This window comes from Aethalodelphis obliquidens, unplaced genomic scaffold, assembly GCF_003676395.1.
Source record: "Aethalodelphis obliquidens isolate GAN/ISIS:26980383/991018 unplaced genomic scaffold, ASM367639v1 scaffold70, whole genome shotgun sequence".
Classification (NCBI taxonomy): Eukaryota; Metazoa; Chordata; class Mammalia; order Artiodactyla; family Delphinidae; genus Aethalodelphis; species Aethalodelphis obliquidens.
In genome coordinates, this window is record NW_020838014.1 from 3996715 (window position 1) to 4015400 (window position 18686).

Here is an 18686-nt window from a genome sequence, read left to right on the forward strand (position 1 = left end):
ACCGCCATAGTCAAAGAAAACAGGTAAATTTGAGTCAAGGTGTTTGGGGATTGCTCTCCCCAGACTGCCAGATTCGGGCACTGCCATGGCCACTGATGAACAGGCAAAGAATGAGAGTTTTTTCATGACAATCAAGACCGTCGACATGGGAAAAATTCCCCACTGTTCTTGCTGAGTGGGATTGCTGGATTTAGAAAGGCATTTGCTGAGTTGCACATCTCCTGGTGAGAAGGAAGTGGGAAAAGGGAAAGGAGCTGGCTGGACGTGGGCCAGGGCTGCTCGCGGCTACCTTGTGCTGTCTGCATGGGGGTGGGTAGCTGTGCTTCTGTTTTCATGAAAATCAGCTGGAGTTGGGGGCTAGTCCTCATCGTCATCACTGTCATCATCCTCTTCGTCAGAATTGTCATCGTCATCATCGTCGTCGTCATCCTCTTCATCCTCTTCATCTTCGCCGTCATCATCCTCAGTGTTTATCTTCCCAGAAAGCACATCCTCAATCCAGTCTTCCAGCTCCTCAGCTGTGGGCAGGTCATCACCATCTGGAATCTCCATCCAGACACTGTCAGCCTGCAGCCAGAGACAGAATGAGTGAGTGAGTGAGTGCAGGAAGGGTCAGCAAGGCCAGGGGGCTCCAAGCAGCTGTGCTGAGTGGGCTCCAGGTCACTTACACTTGTCAGGAATATGTGCGCACTGTTAAATGGAAACGCTTAGCCGCAGAATGGCGTGTGTAGTATCCTGTTTGTGCAACCTAAAAGGAAAGGTGCATTCCATTGCATATAGATATATTTTTTTCTATTGTATGTATGTATGGCCAGTTAGCAATGTCCTTTTATCCTGTTGGTAGATGTTCAGTCACCTGGGAAATTCTACATTTCTTTAGTTTGTAAACTACTTTTAAGATTAATAGTAATAATAAATAATAATAATTTAAAATTCTGCTTAAGTTAAAACATTTTAAAACAGAACAGTAGGATACAAGGTGAAAAGCCAAAGTATTTCTGACTGCCCTGACCCCATCCCTAGTCTCATTGGTGGTAGTTTCATGGCTGTCCTACCAGAAGTTTCATATAGATCCTATATATCATATATTCATGAACATACACACACACACACACACACACACACACACAATGGTGATTGCCTCCATGGGCTTCTGGGCCACAGCTTCCCCATCACCCATTGAGCAATAACAACTCCCGGTGTGAGTTCCCTTGTGCAAAGAGACCTTGTTGGGCTTTGGGAGAAAATATAGGAGAGTTTACTTGTGTGGAAAGTTCTAAATAGTCAGTGAACCAGGTTAGGCTGACTCCCAAAGCAAGGAAATGTGCCCATGGAAGAGAACCATGGAACAATAGGCTGGGACTGGCTCAGACTAGGATTGGGCCACACTGGCAAGTCTCCTGAGCTTTGGCAAGGCCAAGGGTCCTGCTCATTTCACATGGGGCCAGGCTCCTATACGTGATCTCATAGTCTGGGCTGCATGGCAGAAACCAGGGCAGGCTGAGGGCATTCGAGCAAACTTTCACGAGGTATACTCACATCTGTAACATTCACCACTCCAATCTGTGGCTTGAATAGGTCAATCTTGAAAGTCTTTTCCCAATAGGCAACAAGCTGTATCCACAAAAAATAAAATTAGACAGCAGGCAGAAGGCATTCCCTGTTAAAGCCACTTTTTGTGGCTGGACCCACCTGCCATCCCATCACAGTAATTAGGTCACCATTGGTTACAGGTCTCCAAAACAGCTGTGGGCACTGAGGAAATTGAAGACTTGGCCCCAGCGTTCAGCACTTTAAATAAACACGAAAAAAAAAAAAGTCATAACACAAACTGTGAAAGCATGTAATATAAAAGCTTCTACAGCTGTAAGGAAGAATATTACAGAGATAGTCCAAAGCTGATTCCCAAGTCACTTGTGGCTTTTTACAGTTTATGTGTGGTTGAATGAGCCATTTCCCTCCACCTCTCTTTCAATGTCTCACTTAAAAATCCCTTACCTTGCACCACTCTGCTCACGAGATGCCCAGGAAAGCAGTGGTGTGCTGTAAGTGGGCACACGAGTAAGAAGAGGGCTTCTTCATTCAGCCAGACTTGGGTTCCATGAGGACTAATCTCTGACTAGGGCAGGACTAAAAAAGTAAGGGGCCATGGGGCTAAGAAAATGGAGATATTCAGTGGTAGAAAGTCTCCCAAACATGGGACTTCCCTGGGGGTCCAGTGGTGAAGAATCCGCCTTCCAATGCAGAGGGCGCAGGTTCAATCCCTGGTCGGGGAACTAAGATCCCACATGCTGCAGGGGAACTGGGCCCTCGTGCCACAACTACTGAGCTCTCACGCCTCAACGAGAGAGCCCGCGTGCCGCAAAACTGCAGAGCCCTAGCGCTCTGGAGCCTGTGCGCCACAACTAGAGAGAGAAAAACCTGCACACCACAACTAGAGAGAAGCGCACTAGAGAAGAAGCCCGTGTGCCGCAACTGTAGAGAAGCCCACACACTTCAAGGAAAAGATCCCGCATGCCTCAGTGTAGATCCTGCATGCTGCAACTAAGACCCAACACAGCCAAAAAAAAAAAAAGAAAGAAAGAAAGAAAAAAAAGTCTCCCAAACAAATATATGGTCTCATGGGGACTGGAAGAGTATATCTACCACTTACAGCTTTAACCTCTCCCGCTGTCATTCTTTTCACCTGTAAGATAGGGATTATAGGGCTTCCCTGGTGGTGCAGTGGTTGAGAGTCTGCCTGCCGATGCAGGGGACACGGGTTCGTGTCCCGGTCCGGGAAGATCCCACATGCCGCGGAGCGGCTGGGCCCGTGAGCCATGGCCACTGAGCCTGCGCGTCCGGAGCCTGTGCTCCGCAACGGGAGAGGCCACAGCAGTGAGAGACCCGCGTACCGCAAAAAAAAAAAAAAAAAAAGATAGGGATTATAATAGTCTGTACTTCACAGGGTTGTTTGGAGGATTGGATGAGATGATGCATGGAAAGAATTTACCAAGTTCTAGGCAGATAGTATATCAGCCACCCTCACTATCATTACCACTGGGCTCATGTATTGTACAAATTCTGTTTATTCTCTTTAAAACGAAGCATAACCAAGGCTTTCTGGCCATTGATCACTGACCCAGCAAGAGTTTGGGCTTTAAGGACCTGGGAGAACATGTTGAACAAGACAGGCAGGGTCTCTGCCCTCCCTGAGGGTTTTTTTTTTTTTTTCCTGGCTGCGAGGTTTGCGGGGTCTTAGTTCCCCCACCAGGGATTGAACTCGTGCACCCGGCAGAGGAAGTGCAGAGTCCTAACCGCTGGACTGCCAGGGAATTTCCAGCAGAGGTTGTTCTTAACTCTATACAAAATGTTCATCTCTGAACATTTATTACTTAGTAACTTAGGTTGCCTCACAGCGATGGTCTCCACCCAGAAAATGAAAGAGGTTATAGTAAGGGGTGGTGTGGTGGTGGGTGAAGGGCAGCTATGGAGCTGCTGGCAGAAGAATTTCACCCAACACCCTTGAGTGGGCCCTGCAGAAGGACTTCTGGCCTCTAGGGGGCGAGAACAATAAGTCTAACCATGTCGGGTAGGCACCAGGCCCTAAGTTCAATGTTGCCCCAGGGGCTAAGCGGGTGGGGACAGCCACTGAGCTTCTGCAAGTGCCCCTCCTATTTCCCATCCTCCTTCGTGCATCCAGGTCTCACACTAAACACAAACATGAGGCTGTGAAGGTGGCCAAGGACAGGGCCCCAGTCTGAGCCACTCACCAGAGGAAAGTCATCTGGGTCGATCCACACGATGCTCAGGTCAGGGTTGTCCGTGTTGTCCCGAGCAACCTGCTTCAGGATCTCCAGGAACTCATAGCCATCTGAAGCGGGATTCAAGGAGGGTGAGTAAGCCCTGTGCATATATGGCTTCTAATGTGGAGAGCAGAGTGCCGTTACTCCACAAGTGTTTCTTAGGCCATTTGGTGCATACCCTCAATTACAGGATTATTCTATAAAATGAGTCAGATGAGAACTCCAGCCACAAAGCAGCTTCTTCAAAGGAAACAATAAACATTTTGAATGAAGAAATTGAAAGTTTCCCAGGGAAGTGTCTGGTTGTAACGGAAAGCGAAACTGCATATGAAAATTGACCAGCCTTGTGTCAGAAAGTGCAACCCCAGAACAGAGAAACTCCTGTCTGGTCCTCAGTGCTCTGTGCCATCTCTTAAAACTGATAATTTATTGATACTATCCCTGAGAGTTCCCCATAGCATTTGCTCTCTGGAGCAAGAATGTTTAGCCTGGATCCTTAGTTTTCTACAACCTGGAGTTCCCACAACCTTCAGACTAAGTGGGCTTCTGACTGACAGTTGGTTTCAAAGCTTTGAGATAGTAAATAGGGTTCCCTCCCCTCCTCACCATTTCCCTGCATGCTCTGCCGTCCCTTTATTCAATTCGAAGCATTCATTGCCCCCCAGGGGAGGGATGATTCATAAGAAAAGCAGAGACAAGCCTAGGGGTAAGGCAGGAATAAAGACGCAGACCTACCAGAGAACGGACTTGAGGTTATGGGGAGGGGGAAGGGTGAGCTGTGACAGGGCGAGAGAGAGTCATGGACATATACACACTAACAAACGGAAGGTAGATAGCTAGTGGGAAGCAGCCGCATGGCACAGGGATATTGGCTCGGTGCTTTGTGACCACCTAGAGGGATGGGATAGGGAGGGGGGGAGGGAGGGAAACGCAAGAGGGAAGACATATGGGAACATATGTATATGTATAACTGATTCACTTTGTTATAAAGCAGAAACTAACACACCATTGTAAAGCAATTATACCCCAATAAAGATGTTAAAAAAAAAAAAAGGATAAACTCATAGCTTCAAGAGCACAGAAAGCCTAAATCTTGAAGAAATGAGAAAGATGAACTTTATATCATAGACAAAAATTTTGGAAGAATGTCTAGTAAGAGAAAGGACAGCCTAAACCCTCAGCGTCTCTGCCCCACTCCCAGGGAGAAACAAAGAGTTTAGCTTCTGGCAAGTCCCTGAGAATAAGCTCTGTGCCCGTGTGTATGTGTTTGTGTGTACATGTGCACGTGCGCGAAAGCAAGCCCATGTAGAGAAACTCCACAGTTTCAGGGAGTCCCAGAGTATAGGGGATTCGTGCTTTGTTCTAAAACTCATGAAAATGGAAAGACCTCAGATTCTCTTGGCGAATCCTCTGGTGCAGGAAGACTAGGGCAGAGAAGAGTGTGAGGAGGCCCCACCGAGTTCTCTGTGGTTTTGAGGAACACGGACAAGGCTAGTGGAGGGGGCAGATCTGAAGAAGTCCAGCAGTTGGGATGAAGGGGACCAGTGGTGACCCTGGCATAAAGCTAGAGTCCAGACAGAATGACGGACTTCTCTGCAGATGCCAGCATGGATAGGAGATGATGATAACTCTGACCAGATGCACACTTCACACATCATACCTGAGAACCAGCAAGACGCCGGATCCCGAGGGACGGTGGGAGGGGGAGGGGAGACCATTCATTGTCAGACCCAGTTTCCACCATCCAGTGGTAAAGTCTAGGTTCAGTTCTAGAAAATACAGTTGTATCTCTTGCATAGATGAATTTGTGGCCTGAAATTTGCCTTCTGTATAAGCAACTAGCTCACCCACTACTTAGAAATTCAGTACGGCCACCTCTCTTTCTTTGTAAAAGCTTCCTTCTTTTGCTGGGGGCCCCAGCCATTCTAAGCCCCTCTCTGTGGCCTCTGTTGAACACACCTCTCCTCTCTCCGGCACCCTAGCCTTTGTTTGGCTACCTGGGGCCTCTTGGGAAAGGTTTTTCTCTGCACTTCCTCATAGTTAACATATTCTAGGCAAAATGCACACTCTTCTTAGGAGCTCTGCTTTGAGTGGGTGTAGTCTCTTTAACTGTAGCTAGATCACACTAAAGATTCCGACTCGGCCCCCTCAGGCCTTGTTACCTGGAAGGCAGAGCTACCCTGCTAGTAGAGAAGAGGGTCGTTATGGCCCGCCGCCCTCTCCAGCAGAGATCCGGGTGGCCGAGGTGATTTTTCCATCTATGCTCTGAACTCTATGACAAATTAGATCGTATGACAGACACTTGGGATGGATGGGGCCTTGTGTTTCAGCGCTCATTATCTATTACTGTAGGGGTTGGGGTGGAGATGGGGGTGGAGGTGGGGATACTCTTCTTGCTGCCTGATGTGTGGCCGAGAAAGTCAAATCCCTCCACAGTGCCACCGGCTGCTGCTACTTGGACACTACAGATCTTCCTTCTCTGGGTGTGTCGCCGTGTCACAGGACGGGGACTATGGCGCCACCTGGGTTATCTGTGGATGTATAAGTATCATTATACACAGACTGCAACAGGGGATTTCTCCTCGACAGCTTCAGTGACTGCTTTCAGCAGCCGAGAAGAGGTGAATGGCAATAAATAAGGTGATGTTGCCAGTACTCTGGAAGAGGAGAATCACAGGTGACAAATCAGAAATTCACAAAGAGGATGAAACTCAACCACACAGACCCGAATTCAGGTAGAAAGTAAACTTGAAGGGCAAAAGACTAACTCACATAAAGGGCAGGCAGAAACTGTCTAGGCACAGCGTTGTAGACGGAGAAGATCTGAACGGAAGCCGAACACACAAGATGGCACTGTGGTTTTCTGATGGAAAAACCCACACAATGGGATTTATGAATAAGAATGTACATACAGGGAACGTTTCTATGTTTTAGAGCAGGTTTGGAGATAAAAAGAGAAAGATTGAAGGAACGAAAACTGGGTCCTTCAAGAAAAATCAAATGGATTGGAGTCTTTACATAAACAAGATAAGTCAAAATTGTGGCTTAATGCCTATGTTCAAGAATACAAAAAGTTTTTGTGAGGATGTTCTTTGTGTCTATGGAGGAGCAAAGCTCAAAAGACATGCCCAGAATAAATTAATAATTGAGTTGACAAAAGCTGGGGAAGTTTCTTCCGGAGTCAAGGGCAGCTTTTTGGTGTTCAGGATGATGGATTTCATAATGGGCATCATCCTTCTGCATCCCTGAATATTTCCAAGAACAGAACAGAACCTGTTCTTTAGGGAGGGAGCCCAGCATGATGTTTCAACACAAAGGACACTTGGGGCAAACAGTCCAAATCCTGGGTCTGCCATTTAGAGTGTGACTTAGGGCAAGTTATTTAATGTCTTGGTTTCTCAACTGTAAAACGGGGATGATAGTAAGAGTACCTATTTCATAGAATGACTGTTAGTTAAATGTGTTACTGTCCCTGTGGTACTTAGATGGTGCCTGGCACACAGTCAGGTTTAGCCATTATTCTTCTGAAATGCTCTGACAATCTTCTGCTCGAATACAAGGAACCTGGCCACTCATCTGTTCATTCAATGCATATGTCTTAAGTGCAATGATCTGGGCACAAGGGGGCGGTTAGACACAGTCTCGGCCCCGTGTGTCAGAGAAGACGTACTCCCAAGCAGTTACCCCAGGAGGTGGTGTATCATGGAGCTATTCCTTCCGGGCCCTGTTGCTGACTCAGTGACTGAAGTCTGCAGGGGTGGCTGTACCAGGCGGTATGGCTGTGAGTACCTCGCCTCAGTGCGTGGTTAAAGCACGGTTTAATTACTTTGTTTTAAAGTCATTAAGCTAATTTGGATATTCCTGATCCAAGGCTCACAAGCCCCATACCTTTCCCCCCATTATTCCCCAGCCTTGAATATAGACCTGTTGGAATGGATTCTCATTCATCTGGGAAAGCGGAATTAAGGCAGTCACACTGGCCTCGCAGGGATTCAGTCGCTAACATTTTATGTTAGAAGTTCAGTTTCCTCTTAGGGACAGTAACTATTTCTTTGTAAAACAGGTGAGCTGGAAAAGGGACGCGTCCACTGTGGACCCTCCCTTTTTGACCAGGAAGGCAGGTGTAGGAAGCCACATTTCGCTTTTGTAATTCAATGTGAAGCGGAAGACAGCTCACAGTTGCAATTATATGAGGGAATGAATGAGTTTGAAATTAATGACTGTTTCCTTTATCAGTGATATACCCAGCTAAGAGGCCTTTTAAGATTGTGGCCATGTAGCTCTCAAAAGGAGTAGCCCATAATTTTTTTCAGAGGTAGGTTAAGAAAAAAGAGGAAATATTATTTTGAAATTTGTAGGCTAGCAGTTATTTCACCATTGAAACTAGAGGACAATTCTCTGCGGTCATTAGTTAGAGAAGCAGCCATTTTCAAAGCCAGAAGGGACTCCCAAACATCCCACAGATTCAGGCAGGTGTATAGCCCCACCCAGAACATTTGCCTGTCTTCTCTCTTGAATGTTTCCAGGGCTGAGCCCCTCGGACCTCCCTAGAGGTCCACTATAGGGTCAATAACCCAGACAGGCAAGAGTCGTTTTCTTGCATCCAGCTGAAATCTCCTTTTTTCTCAAGAAGTTCGTCTCCCAACTTCTTCCTTTATGAACACAGGACATTGTTCTTTACATGCAGGAAGTCTGCCATCATGTAGCCCAACTTTGACTTTATGAGTATTTCTTGAGCATTTACTGGCTACTGAGCCCTTTTGTATTTAATCTTCACATCTAGTCCTGATGGAGGTGAGGAAGATGTTTTTATCTCCATTTTAAAGAGGATGAAGTTGAGACACAGGGAGAGTACCTGACTTGCCCAGCACGACACGCCAGCAAGTGGCAGAGCCAGGATTCTAACTCAGGTCTTTGGTCTGCAGGTCGAGAGCCGTTTCCACAATCCACCTGTGGTCTCCACATGCCTACCAAAACTGTTGCATCTTCTTGCTCGAATTTGTGCTTGAGAGCCCAGTGCCCAGTGTAAGAGCTTCAATGTGAGGGAAGCAAGGGCAGGGGCATGAGGAGACACCTGGGTGGAGAGGGGGGCTGGTGGCCGGCCCCTGCCCTCCCCCGGAGTAATCAGGGCTCCTTCCCCTCCTTCTAACCTGCCGCTAAGCCGCACACTCCCCAGCTACAGCCTGTTTGGTTGGCTGTCTCAGCGATTTCCCTGAGTGCGCCTGGAATCTCAGAGGTGGCGCTAACTAAAGAAGAGGGGCCCGGTGCTGTGAAAGCTGTGACTCTGTCCCTGCCACACAGGCCTGGACCCTGAGATCCCACGACCCGGGGTCGAGGGCTCAGGATGGGCCAGGTTTCCCACGGCGAGCCAGAGACCTCTGGGAATCACATCCTGTGGGAGGGGAAGCCGGTGATTATACTCTCCTCCTTTCCAGGCAGAGAGAGCCTGGTGGGAATGAGGCTGCACAGCCCTGGGGGACCAGTTCCAGGCCAGTCGCAGCCATGTCAGGAACCAAGGCCTGTCTGGCAGAGACACGTGTGTCTCAGACCAAGCAGTGGCCCCAAAGTAACAGGCCCAGGCCCTCAGCATGCTGCCCACCCGGCTCTCACACCATCCTCTGGACCCAACCTCGGGGACTGGCGGTGCTCATTCCATAAAGGCACTGAAAGACCCTCTCTGCCGCCACACCATGTGCAGTTATGGGACTCGGGGTCTCACCCCTGGAGACAGGCCTAGGCTTGGGAAGCCGGGCTGTTTGGCCCAATCCTGTGGCTATTGCTTCTACAGCAGACGACACAGATAAGCAGGCATCACACAGCTTGGAGGTTGTGTCTGGAGTTTGAAGACCCTGCACAGGTCACTTAACCTCTCTGAGGCTTCCATCTTATTGTCTGAAGATGGAGAAAACAGCTCCCTTATTACCTTGGGGGCTCACTGATAATAATGATACCGCTGTTATCATGTGTGGCATTTGCAGAAGGAACTGCAAAGATTTTCTGTCTTTGTTTCCCACTCCATCAACATTTAATTCATTTCAAGTGTTCATGGGAGGGATTCAATTTTTCATCGGGCAGGTATGTTCTGAGTGCCCACATGTATTAGACCCAGGGCCAGGTGCTGGGACACACAGGTGTGGAGGGCAGTCACCTGAGAGGTCCCCTCGCAGAAAGGCCCATTCAGGAAGTGTGGAAGTCTCAGAAAGCTGCGGCAGGGCATCTGAAGCTGGGCCCTTTGGGAGCCTAGGGAGGACAAGGTTGAGAGCACCTCCCAGACAAGGCGAGTCACCCAGTCACCTGTTAGAGTGAGACATCCGCTCAGAACCGGGGGACATTGTGTGGGCCCCATGGTTCCGAGATGGCACCTGCGACATCAGAACACCCTGACACTCCTTACTACAGCCCCCCTTCTCCGCTCTGTCTCCTAGCTCTCGGGGCCCAGCATTGGTGGAAAAGTCCAGCGGTACACCTTTGCAATACAGAGGAGTGTAGGTGGTAGTTATAGAGCTTGGGCTTGGGGCTGGACTGCCTGGGCTGGAATCCCAGTTCTACCGCTGATTAGTCACATGACCTGGGGACGCTACTTAACTTCTCCATGCCTTTGTTTCCCTATCCGCATATCGGGGAAGATGATAGTGACGGTACCTACTGCATACAATAGGGCTGCTGTGAAGATTAAATGTGTTGATATTTAAGGGCTGGAACTACATTTAGCATTTAGCAAGAACCGAATTTTAAATTTGACAAATCAAATTTAAATTTAGAAGCTCAGTTAAGCAGTTGCCTATCTGAGGCAACAGGTGTCAAAAACGAAACCGAGGCTGTTGAAACTCGGTTGGAACAAGGGCTTGGAGACTTTGATTCGGGGCCCCTCACTGGTTGTGTTCCGCAGGCGCAGACGGCAGCCGGTTCGCGCATTTCCAGCTTGTTAGTGCTAATATTGCCAGTGCCCTTGGAGGATATCCATCCAGCATGCGCTCACCTAGAAACGCCGCTTTGTGAACCGTTCATCGACTGTTCTAAAGAAGATGTCAGCCTGATGCAGACACATCTGGGGGCGGCCGGGGAGACTAGTTCATTTTCAAACCTGTCACACAGTAGCTCTGGCGGCATTCTGAGCGCAGGAGCTGAGAGGAGGCTGTGAAAGAGGAAGCCGGGCCGCACCACAGGGCACCGGGCAAGACCAGAGAGCCGGAAATGTCCTTCCCAGCCAGGCCCGCCTGCAGGGGCAACGAGGATGAGAGCTCACCGCAGAAGAGACCTAGCGATTACGCTCGGGGCCGGAGAGCAGTCACTGCAATCCCTGAACACAAGCTCTCGGCTGCGAATGTCAGAACCGCTGTGAGAGCCCCTGGGAGACCCGGGTCACTCAGACCTTTGTTATTGCTGCTGCTGAAAAATCGTAGATTCCAAATTTGGAAACATCAGTAGGGAGGAAGTTTGACTTTTCTTCATTGATCGGGCGCTCAAGCTTCCAGATGGCTCCGCTCGCTCTCCTCACTCCCTCTTCTTTCTCGTGCGCTCTCGGCTCCCTCCGCCCCCATTCCTTGCAGCGGCTTTGCGCATGCCCAGAGCCTGCAGCTGGCTGGGAAGTCCTGGAGACGGTAGTGTGGTCAGATGGACAGTGACCAGAGGAGCCAACCAGAAATCTAAGCTTCTGTGTCCGCTGTGCCTCTAACCGTGTGATCTCAAGCGCATCGTTGAACGTCTCTGGGTCTTTCAAATGTTGGCGGTGCAGGGGGTGGTAAAGGACAGCAGAGAGGAAGGAGGGCGGGCTAAATGGTCACCCAGACGTCCTCAGGGGCAGTAACTCCGAAGGGCCGGCAGACACAAGGCGGGGCCTTGTGGTTCAGGGTGCGGCTGGGGAGCCAGACAGCGCTGAGCTTAATTCCAGCTCCACTGCTTCCCAGCAAGTCAGCGGCTCTGGGCCTCAGCTTCATCAGTTGTAAAGTGGGAATAAAAGTAGCACCTCCCACGTGGGGTTGCTCTGTCACCTAAGCATACAGTAAGTCACCATCATCATCACCTTCTTCCTCAGAATCAGAATGAATTCAGAGGTCAAGAAAGCCTGATAGAATTTGAATCTTGGCTCGGGTACATCGAGTGATCTGGGCGAGTCATTTAACCCTTAAGAATCACTTTTCTCATCTGACGCTGGGATGATAATTATTCTGCATATATCACAGGGTGGCTTTAGGGACCAAATAGGACCACCTCCATAAAGCTCACAGCACCGTTCCTCCAGACTGTGAGCTCTTTAAGGAGAGCTGTATTATTTTCCTGGATGTATGACCCGTTTTCTTTGGCGAGGGGTTTGGTTGGTGCGGTGGGCCACATGTAGCTTCTTAGCAAAAGCAAGGTATATGAGGAAGTACTGTCTGGGTAGGAATGAAATTCCTAGTCCTGCAGCCAGGCCCCTCTGGCCCGGTTACACATCAGTGACCTGAGAGTAATGACTGACTAGTCGCAGACTCAGGGACTTCACAGAAAAGCCTTTCCCTTTCCCAGCCCTGAGCAGGCCAGGCACCCACCCCCGCCCCCCGCCCCCGCCCCCGCCCCCGCCCCCCCACCAAGGAGAGATGCTGTGAGCTCCTCCCCCGCCCCCCACCCCCAGCGCATTTCTTCCAGCTTCCCAGTAACAAGCCCCAGCTTGGGCTCCTTTGGGGCGAGACGCAGCTTCGGGCCCAGGGGTGTTTGTGCAGGGAGGAGGTGGAAGTAGTTTCTGGAGCCTGATTCATTACAGCGGCAATCTCGGTCAAACAGGTTCCTGCAACCTCGCGGAGGCCTCTTTGTTCCATTGTTCCCGAAAGCCAGACAGGCCTCCCCGTAATCCTGGGAGGGGGAGGGGAGGGGGAGAGGGCGGGGGAGGAAGCCCCCTGGAGTCTGGCCAGCAGGCTGCTGCGGATGGCGATCTCATCTCTGTTCACACAACACCAGGGGATCCCATTCTGTTTGATTATAGCTTGTAAACCTTGGGCAACTGGCTTTCTTTGCTATTTTCTTCTCCAGGGGCTGAGGGGTGGCCAGAATCTGTGGAAAAAAGCTGGAAGCATACTGGTATATTTTTTTTTGGACGCAGACTAGATTTTCTTGAAGAGTTTTTCCAAATCTGCAAGTCAGTGATAGGAAAACTAGGATATCAATGGACATTCAAAAAAATTAATGAAACAAAAAGGGGGAAGGAAGCTTTCAGATAATTTGCAGCATAAATTTGTTTTTCATACAATGGAATATTATTTGGCCCTAAAAAGGAATGAATTATTGATACATACTACATACAGATGAATACTGAAAACATTATGCTGAGTGAAAGATGCCAAGCACAAAAGGCCACGTATTACATGGTTCCATTTATATAAAAGATCTAGAACAGTCAAATCCATAGCGACAGAAAGTACATTAAGTGGTTGCCAGCGGGTGGGGGAGAAGGGAATAGGAAAGGCTGCTAATGGGTATGGGATTTTTCTGAGGCGATGAAAATGTTCTGGAATTAGAGAGTGGTGATGTTGGCACAATTTTCTGAACGTACTGAAACTGCTGAATTGCACACTTTAAAAAGGTGAATCTTATGGTATGTGGATTATATCTCAATTTTTAAAATTGCATGATAAAACATTTGGGTTTCAGCCTGTAAGAAACTATGGAGGCTGATAGTGTGTTACCAAAAAACAAAACAAAACCCAAAACACTACTGGTCAGACAGTGAAGAATTGGGCTCAGTCTCAGTCAGTCATCTGCCTATCTAATCATCTGCCCACAGGCATTTATTGAGCACTTACTATGTGCCAAGGCATGGGCGAGAACCAGGTATATATTGATGAATGAAACAATCTGTCCCTCCTTCATGGCCTCCCTCTAGCTCATTGTGCCCTCTTGGGCAGTTCGTTGAACTTCTCTGACCCTCTGTTTCCTCATCTGTCCCTATGAATGTATAAGAGGCTGAGGTCCTAGGAAAATACGACACAATTGTATCTTACTTGGAACAGTGGTTCCCAACCCCACGGTGCATCAGCACTTGCCTCAGAGCCCCGTGAACTGACAGGTGTCTGAAGGTCCTGTTTCAGTCAGCCCCAGGTGGCTTTGTGGCACTATCAGGTTGGGAATCCCTGCCCAGGCACCTCATAGTCCAAAGCCTGACTGCTTAGCCATCCCAAAGGAAGTTCCCTGCCTTCTCTGGTTACATTCTGGATTGCCCCAGGTCTTCCAAAACACACTTCAGAATCACCACTGACACCTCCCTTTGGGGACCCTTTATTCACAGAGCACTGCTGAAGGGACCCGGCATTTTACCCCCTGCAAAATTAATTTTTCCTGCACTTCGCTTTCCACTGGTGTTAAAAAGAGTGAAACCAGGAAAAAGTTCCAAAATAAAACAAAATTACATATCCATTTATAGGGTCATTTTGTACTTTAGAAATAAGCTGCTCATTTTGCCCAGTTCTGATTATTTGGGGGAATATGTTCTATGAAGTCTCCCAAGCACAGACAATATTTTTCAGACCAAAGGGTACATGATTGTTATTTTAAGGTAGGATTGTGATTCACATAGGCTAGGTCACAACATTGGTAAATGAACTTTAAATGTGAACAGACGTTTACACACACACACACACACACACACACTCACACACACACACACACATCCTTAAAGCTAGGACGTTTTAATATCCTCAACCTCAGTACTTGGTGCTTCTTCCTAGCTGGACAGGTAGGCAGAATGAGGTTCAACGTTCTGTTAGCTGTGTGCACATTTGAAGGTGGAGTCGTCCCTAACAGGCGACCACCAGGGGGCGCCCGATACCTTGCGGTTGCGAAAAACCGGAAGTGACGGAAGAGAGGATGAGGGCTGACAAAGGTGAGAGGTCAGTCAGGCTTAAGGTGTACAGGAGCAGACAGGGGGCTTCCTACCTGGATCACTCCTCTCCGCAAAGGCCACAATGTGGATCCCGTTCAAATCATCTTCCTATGGGAGAAAAGAGTCAAAGTAACTCTCCTGGGTAGAGAGGTACCAAGGACAGACTCAGAGACTGGAATGGAAATGGGAGGTGGTGGAGGGGGGTGGACGCAGGGGCACAGAACAGCCGAGCAGGGCATGCATTCAGGACAGGAATACTGATGAGCCCCTGGGAGGAATGTGTGGAGTTTGATCAGTGGGTTTGCAAGACAGGAAAACACCAACTGCACACAGACATTAGCACTAAAGGGGCCTCACCCCGGTGGGCTGGTGGGTCCAGGAGAACAGCAGTAAAAGGCAAAATGAGGAAGAATGTGAGTCTGGTTTATCAGGAGCTCTGAGGGCAACAAGCATTCTGGACACAGCTCAGTGAGTGTGCACGTCCGTCTGTGTTCTCAAGAATTCACCTCCAGCAAATATAATCGGCGATATACCAGATTATGGAAACTTCCGAATGCTGCTGACAGATCCTGAAGCTGTCCCCAAACAGGCAGCAGACAGGACTCTATGCGGTAAATTAGGATGTGAGTCTGTTTTGGTCACACGAGGATCATATGCAAGTGTAGTGCTTCCCTGTTAAGACATCTCTTATTGAAGGAGCAGAACCTGTGTGGTCAGTAGGGGACGCCTTGCTGACTGTGACCTCCAGGCTGTTTCCTTGGGGTCCTTTCTGCTCTGGAACCCAAGCTTGCCAAAGCAGGATAGGCCTCTAAAACATGTCATGAAAGTGGGAGGCTACAGGGAGAGTCTGGAATTTGGAGTTAGGGAAGGTTGAGGGTGTGACAGTAAAGTGTGTGTGGATGTGAAGGCTGGGACGAGGTAAAGAATCTAGAGAGAGTATTTCAAATCCAGGGACAAGCAAGTGGCATTCCATGTTTCTATGTCCTGGGCAGAAAGGACCATATATATGTGCCTTGTGTCTCCTCTGCATTGATTATTCCTGCAGAAGGAGAAGCGAGAGCTTAGAGGGACCCCTCTTTGGGAAATGTGATCCTCAGAAGACCTGGAGAGGAAGTTGTGTGAGAACGAGGCACCGGGGACAAACCCAAGTGAATATGATTATCACTGACACCAGCAGAGGGATTCACTGGATGCCCTGAATGTGTCATATCAGAATCATCCTAGGGAAAAAAAAAAACTCCAGGCATCTCAACCCTCCCATGATCTCTGTTTCCATTTCAATTGATTTTAATGCGGGTGCAATCCTATCTAAATGCTAATTTTTCCCCTTTGAGTTTGGAATGGACAAAAACCTCCAAATAGTCTAAGAGAGATTAAATGGAAAATATTATTATTAAAAACAAGAGAGTAGGCACTGCCATGGTCAGACTCTCTGGGGAATTGAATTTTACAGATAACATGTGTGTGTGCGTGCGCGCGTGCATGAGTGCAGGTTTATTACACAAAACCGACAGCAACCAGAAGGGGAGTCTGAGGTTTCCCTATTTTACATTTGCTATTATCGCCAGACAGAATATCTTGATCAGTTCTCATTAGGCTGCCCCGTGTCTCTGTCTCCTGCCATCAGTTGGAAGTAAGCAGTGTTAATTCTGTTCATTTCTGTGTGCCCTTCTAGAATGCATTTGGAAATTGGTTTTAGAATTAAGAATCCATATTCGTTTGCTAAGAGGCTGCTTATAATACAGCTGTCACTCCCCACGCCTGAGGTGGTCCCTGGATGGAGAGCCATACGTAACCCAAAGAAAGAGCCTCTCTCTCTGTGGGTCTCAAAGATTCAGCCCACAAACCTGTATTGAACACCTGCAAAGAGGCAGGCGCTGCTTAGTGCCAGGTGTTTTCAGTATTTTCAGTAATAAACTCACAGAGCAAGAATCCACGGACAAGCCAGTAAGTCAGGGTTACTCGATGAGAATCCAACGTGCATGGGGGGAGGAAGAGCCGAGCTGACCATCCACGGGCCTGAGAATACCCCAGGGGCTTTCTCTGAACCCCACAGCCTTTGCTGCCCAGATCACCCATTTAGTCATCGCCTTGCCTTGGAAATAACCTTTTTTGTGTGTGTGTGATACGCGGACCTCTCACTGTTGTGGCCTCTCCCGTTGCAGAGCGCAGGCTCCAAACGCGCAGGCTCAGTGGCCATCTTCCCGGACCGGGGCACGAACCCGTGTCCCCTGCATCGGCAGGCAGACTCTCAACCACTGCGCCACCAGGGAAGCCCAGAAATAACCTTTTTAATTGCACAAATCTCTTCTCAACCAGATGGCAAGCTCTCTGAGGGAAGGCATTATGGCTTAAAATGATGATGAAAATGGAGACAATAATATTTGCCACCCTCTGTGTCAGTACTTTGTAAATACATTGTTTCTAAATCTCAAATCAAAGTCTCATTCCTATTCAATGCTTCAAGAATTAAGTGACTTACCTTAAGGCATGAGACGGTACGTGACATAACTGGGATTCAAGCCAGTTCTGTCTGGCCCCAAAGCCCATGCTCCTTCTCACTGAAGGGGTCCAGAATAAGCCACTGTGGCATAAAAACTATTTTGGCTGAAGGCATTTGAATTCCTGAAATCTTTTATCTGCCTAAAAGCAGAGCCTCCCCAAAGAACTTGTCATCACTCTAATTTTCTTTTCTCAGATAGACATTATCACAAAACTATCATATCTGCCATCTCTTCTCCTAAGGGCCCATTTATCTTTCCAAAAAGTCATTTCGTTCTCCCAGAAGTGCTCCTCTGCCCCTACCCCCCCCATTCCCCATTAAGATGGTATATAAGCCCCTCCTTGAATCACGTTTGTGAACTCGCATGCATAAATAGCTAATTAAATCTTCTTTTTTTTTTTTCTCTCTTGCCAATCTGTCTTTTGTCAGGTTAATTTGTAGGCCGTAAGAAATGAACCTAAGAGGGTAGAGGAAAGATTTTCCTCCCTGACATTATGAACAACAGCAGAATGGGCTCCTTAAATCTATTGTCTCTCCACGGGCTTTGCAGAAGATGTTGCAAACTCTGGTCAGTGGCTCTTACTTAAGTTGAAAGAGGCCAAGAAGGGGCTTTTATACAAAGTGGCTGAGCACCAGATCCCCCAAAGAAGTGGAAATTTGGGAGTTACTTTGGTGAATACCTTACTCTAGATTCCCTTACTCTAGATTCTCTAGCACTTTGTATGTCCCTTTGTCATAGCGGCAAGCATACTGGGCTGGTGTTGTATTATTGCAACTGTTTCATCTACTTAACCTCGAATTCCTAAGGACAGGACAGCAAGGCTTATTTTTATAACCTCCGTACTTAGCACAATGTAATAGGTTCTTCTTAATGTTTATTGACTTAAAAAAAAAGAATATAGTGATAAAAATCTTACATACCGCTTGAAGAAAATTAGCAAATATTAGAGATACCAAGGAGAAATGAAACATCAATTACCCACCAATCAATTACCATTGTTCATATTTAACTGTTTCTTTCCAGTCTTGGTTGAATGTTTGCTCTCATGTTGAATGAAGAGATGCAAAGGAAAAAAAGAAGCAGTTAAAACTGTCAGACTTCCTAACTAAGGGGCAGTGAAGTGGTGCAGGGGCTCATCTGGAGGAGCTCTCTGCCCCCCTCTGGGAATTACTTGCCTATTGCAACCAAGGGAAGATTCTTTTAGAAAGAACTGCTGACTCCCATTTCTGTGGGCTTTTGCTAAGGACTCTGGCTGGCCACTTGCTAGGATGGAGAGCTGGTGGGAAGGTGGAGTCTCAAAGAGGAAGGACAGGTCAGCATTGGGTCTGGACTGCCCTGCTCTACCTCGACATTCTTTGAATATTCTAAATAAATAAATAAATAGCTGTCTGGGGCTTCCCTGGTGGCGCAGTGGTTGACAGTCCGCCTGCCGATGCAGGGGACACGGGTTCGTGCCCCGGTCCGGGAAGATCCCACATGCCGCGGAGCGGCTGGGCCCGTGAGCCACGGCCGCTGAGCCTGCGCGTCCGGAGCCTGTGCTCCGCA

At 48.3% G+C, this 18686-nt stretch overlaps 1 protein-coding gene across 1 annotated transcript in view; it reads right to left on the reverse strand.

Moving 5' to 3' along the window:
* Window positions 1–357: 357 nt before the first annotated feature.
* CASQ2 (calsequestrin 2) overlaps window positions 358–18686 on the reverse strand; it is a 62556-nt gene continuing 44227 nt past the window's right edge. Inside the window, exons 8-11 of the mRNA XM_027091006.1 lie at window positions 14691–14745; window positions 3753–3853; window positions 1540–1614; window positions 358–567 (exon numbers count right to left, since the gene is read on the reverse strand). Of these exons, the coding sequence (XP_026946807.1) occupies window positions 358–567; window positions 1540–1614; window positions 3753–3853; window positions 14691–14745 (441 nt within the window). The remainder of the gene's footprint in view (window positions 568–1539; window positions 1615–3752; window positions 3854–14690; window positions 14746–18686) is intronic.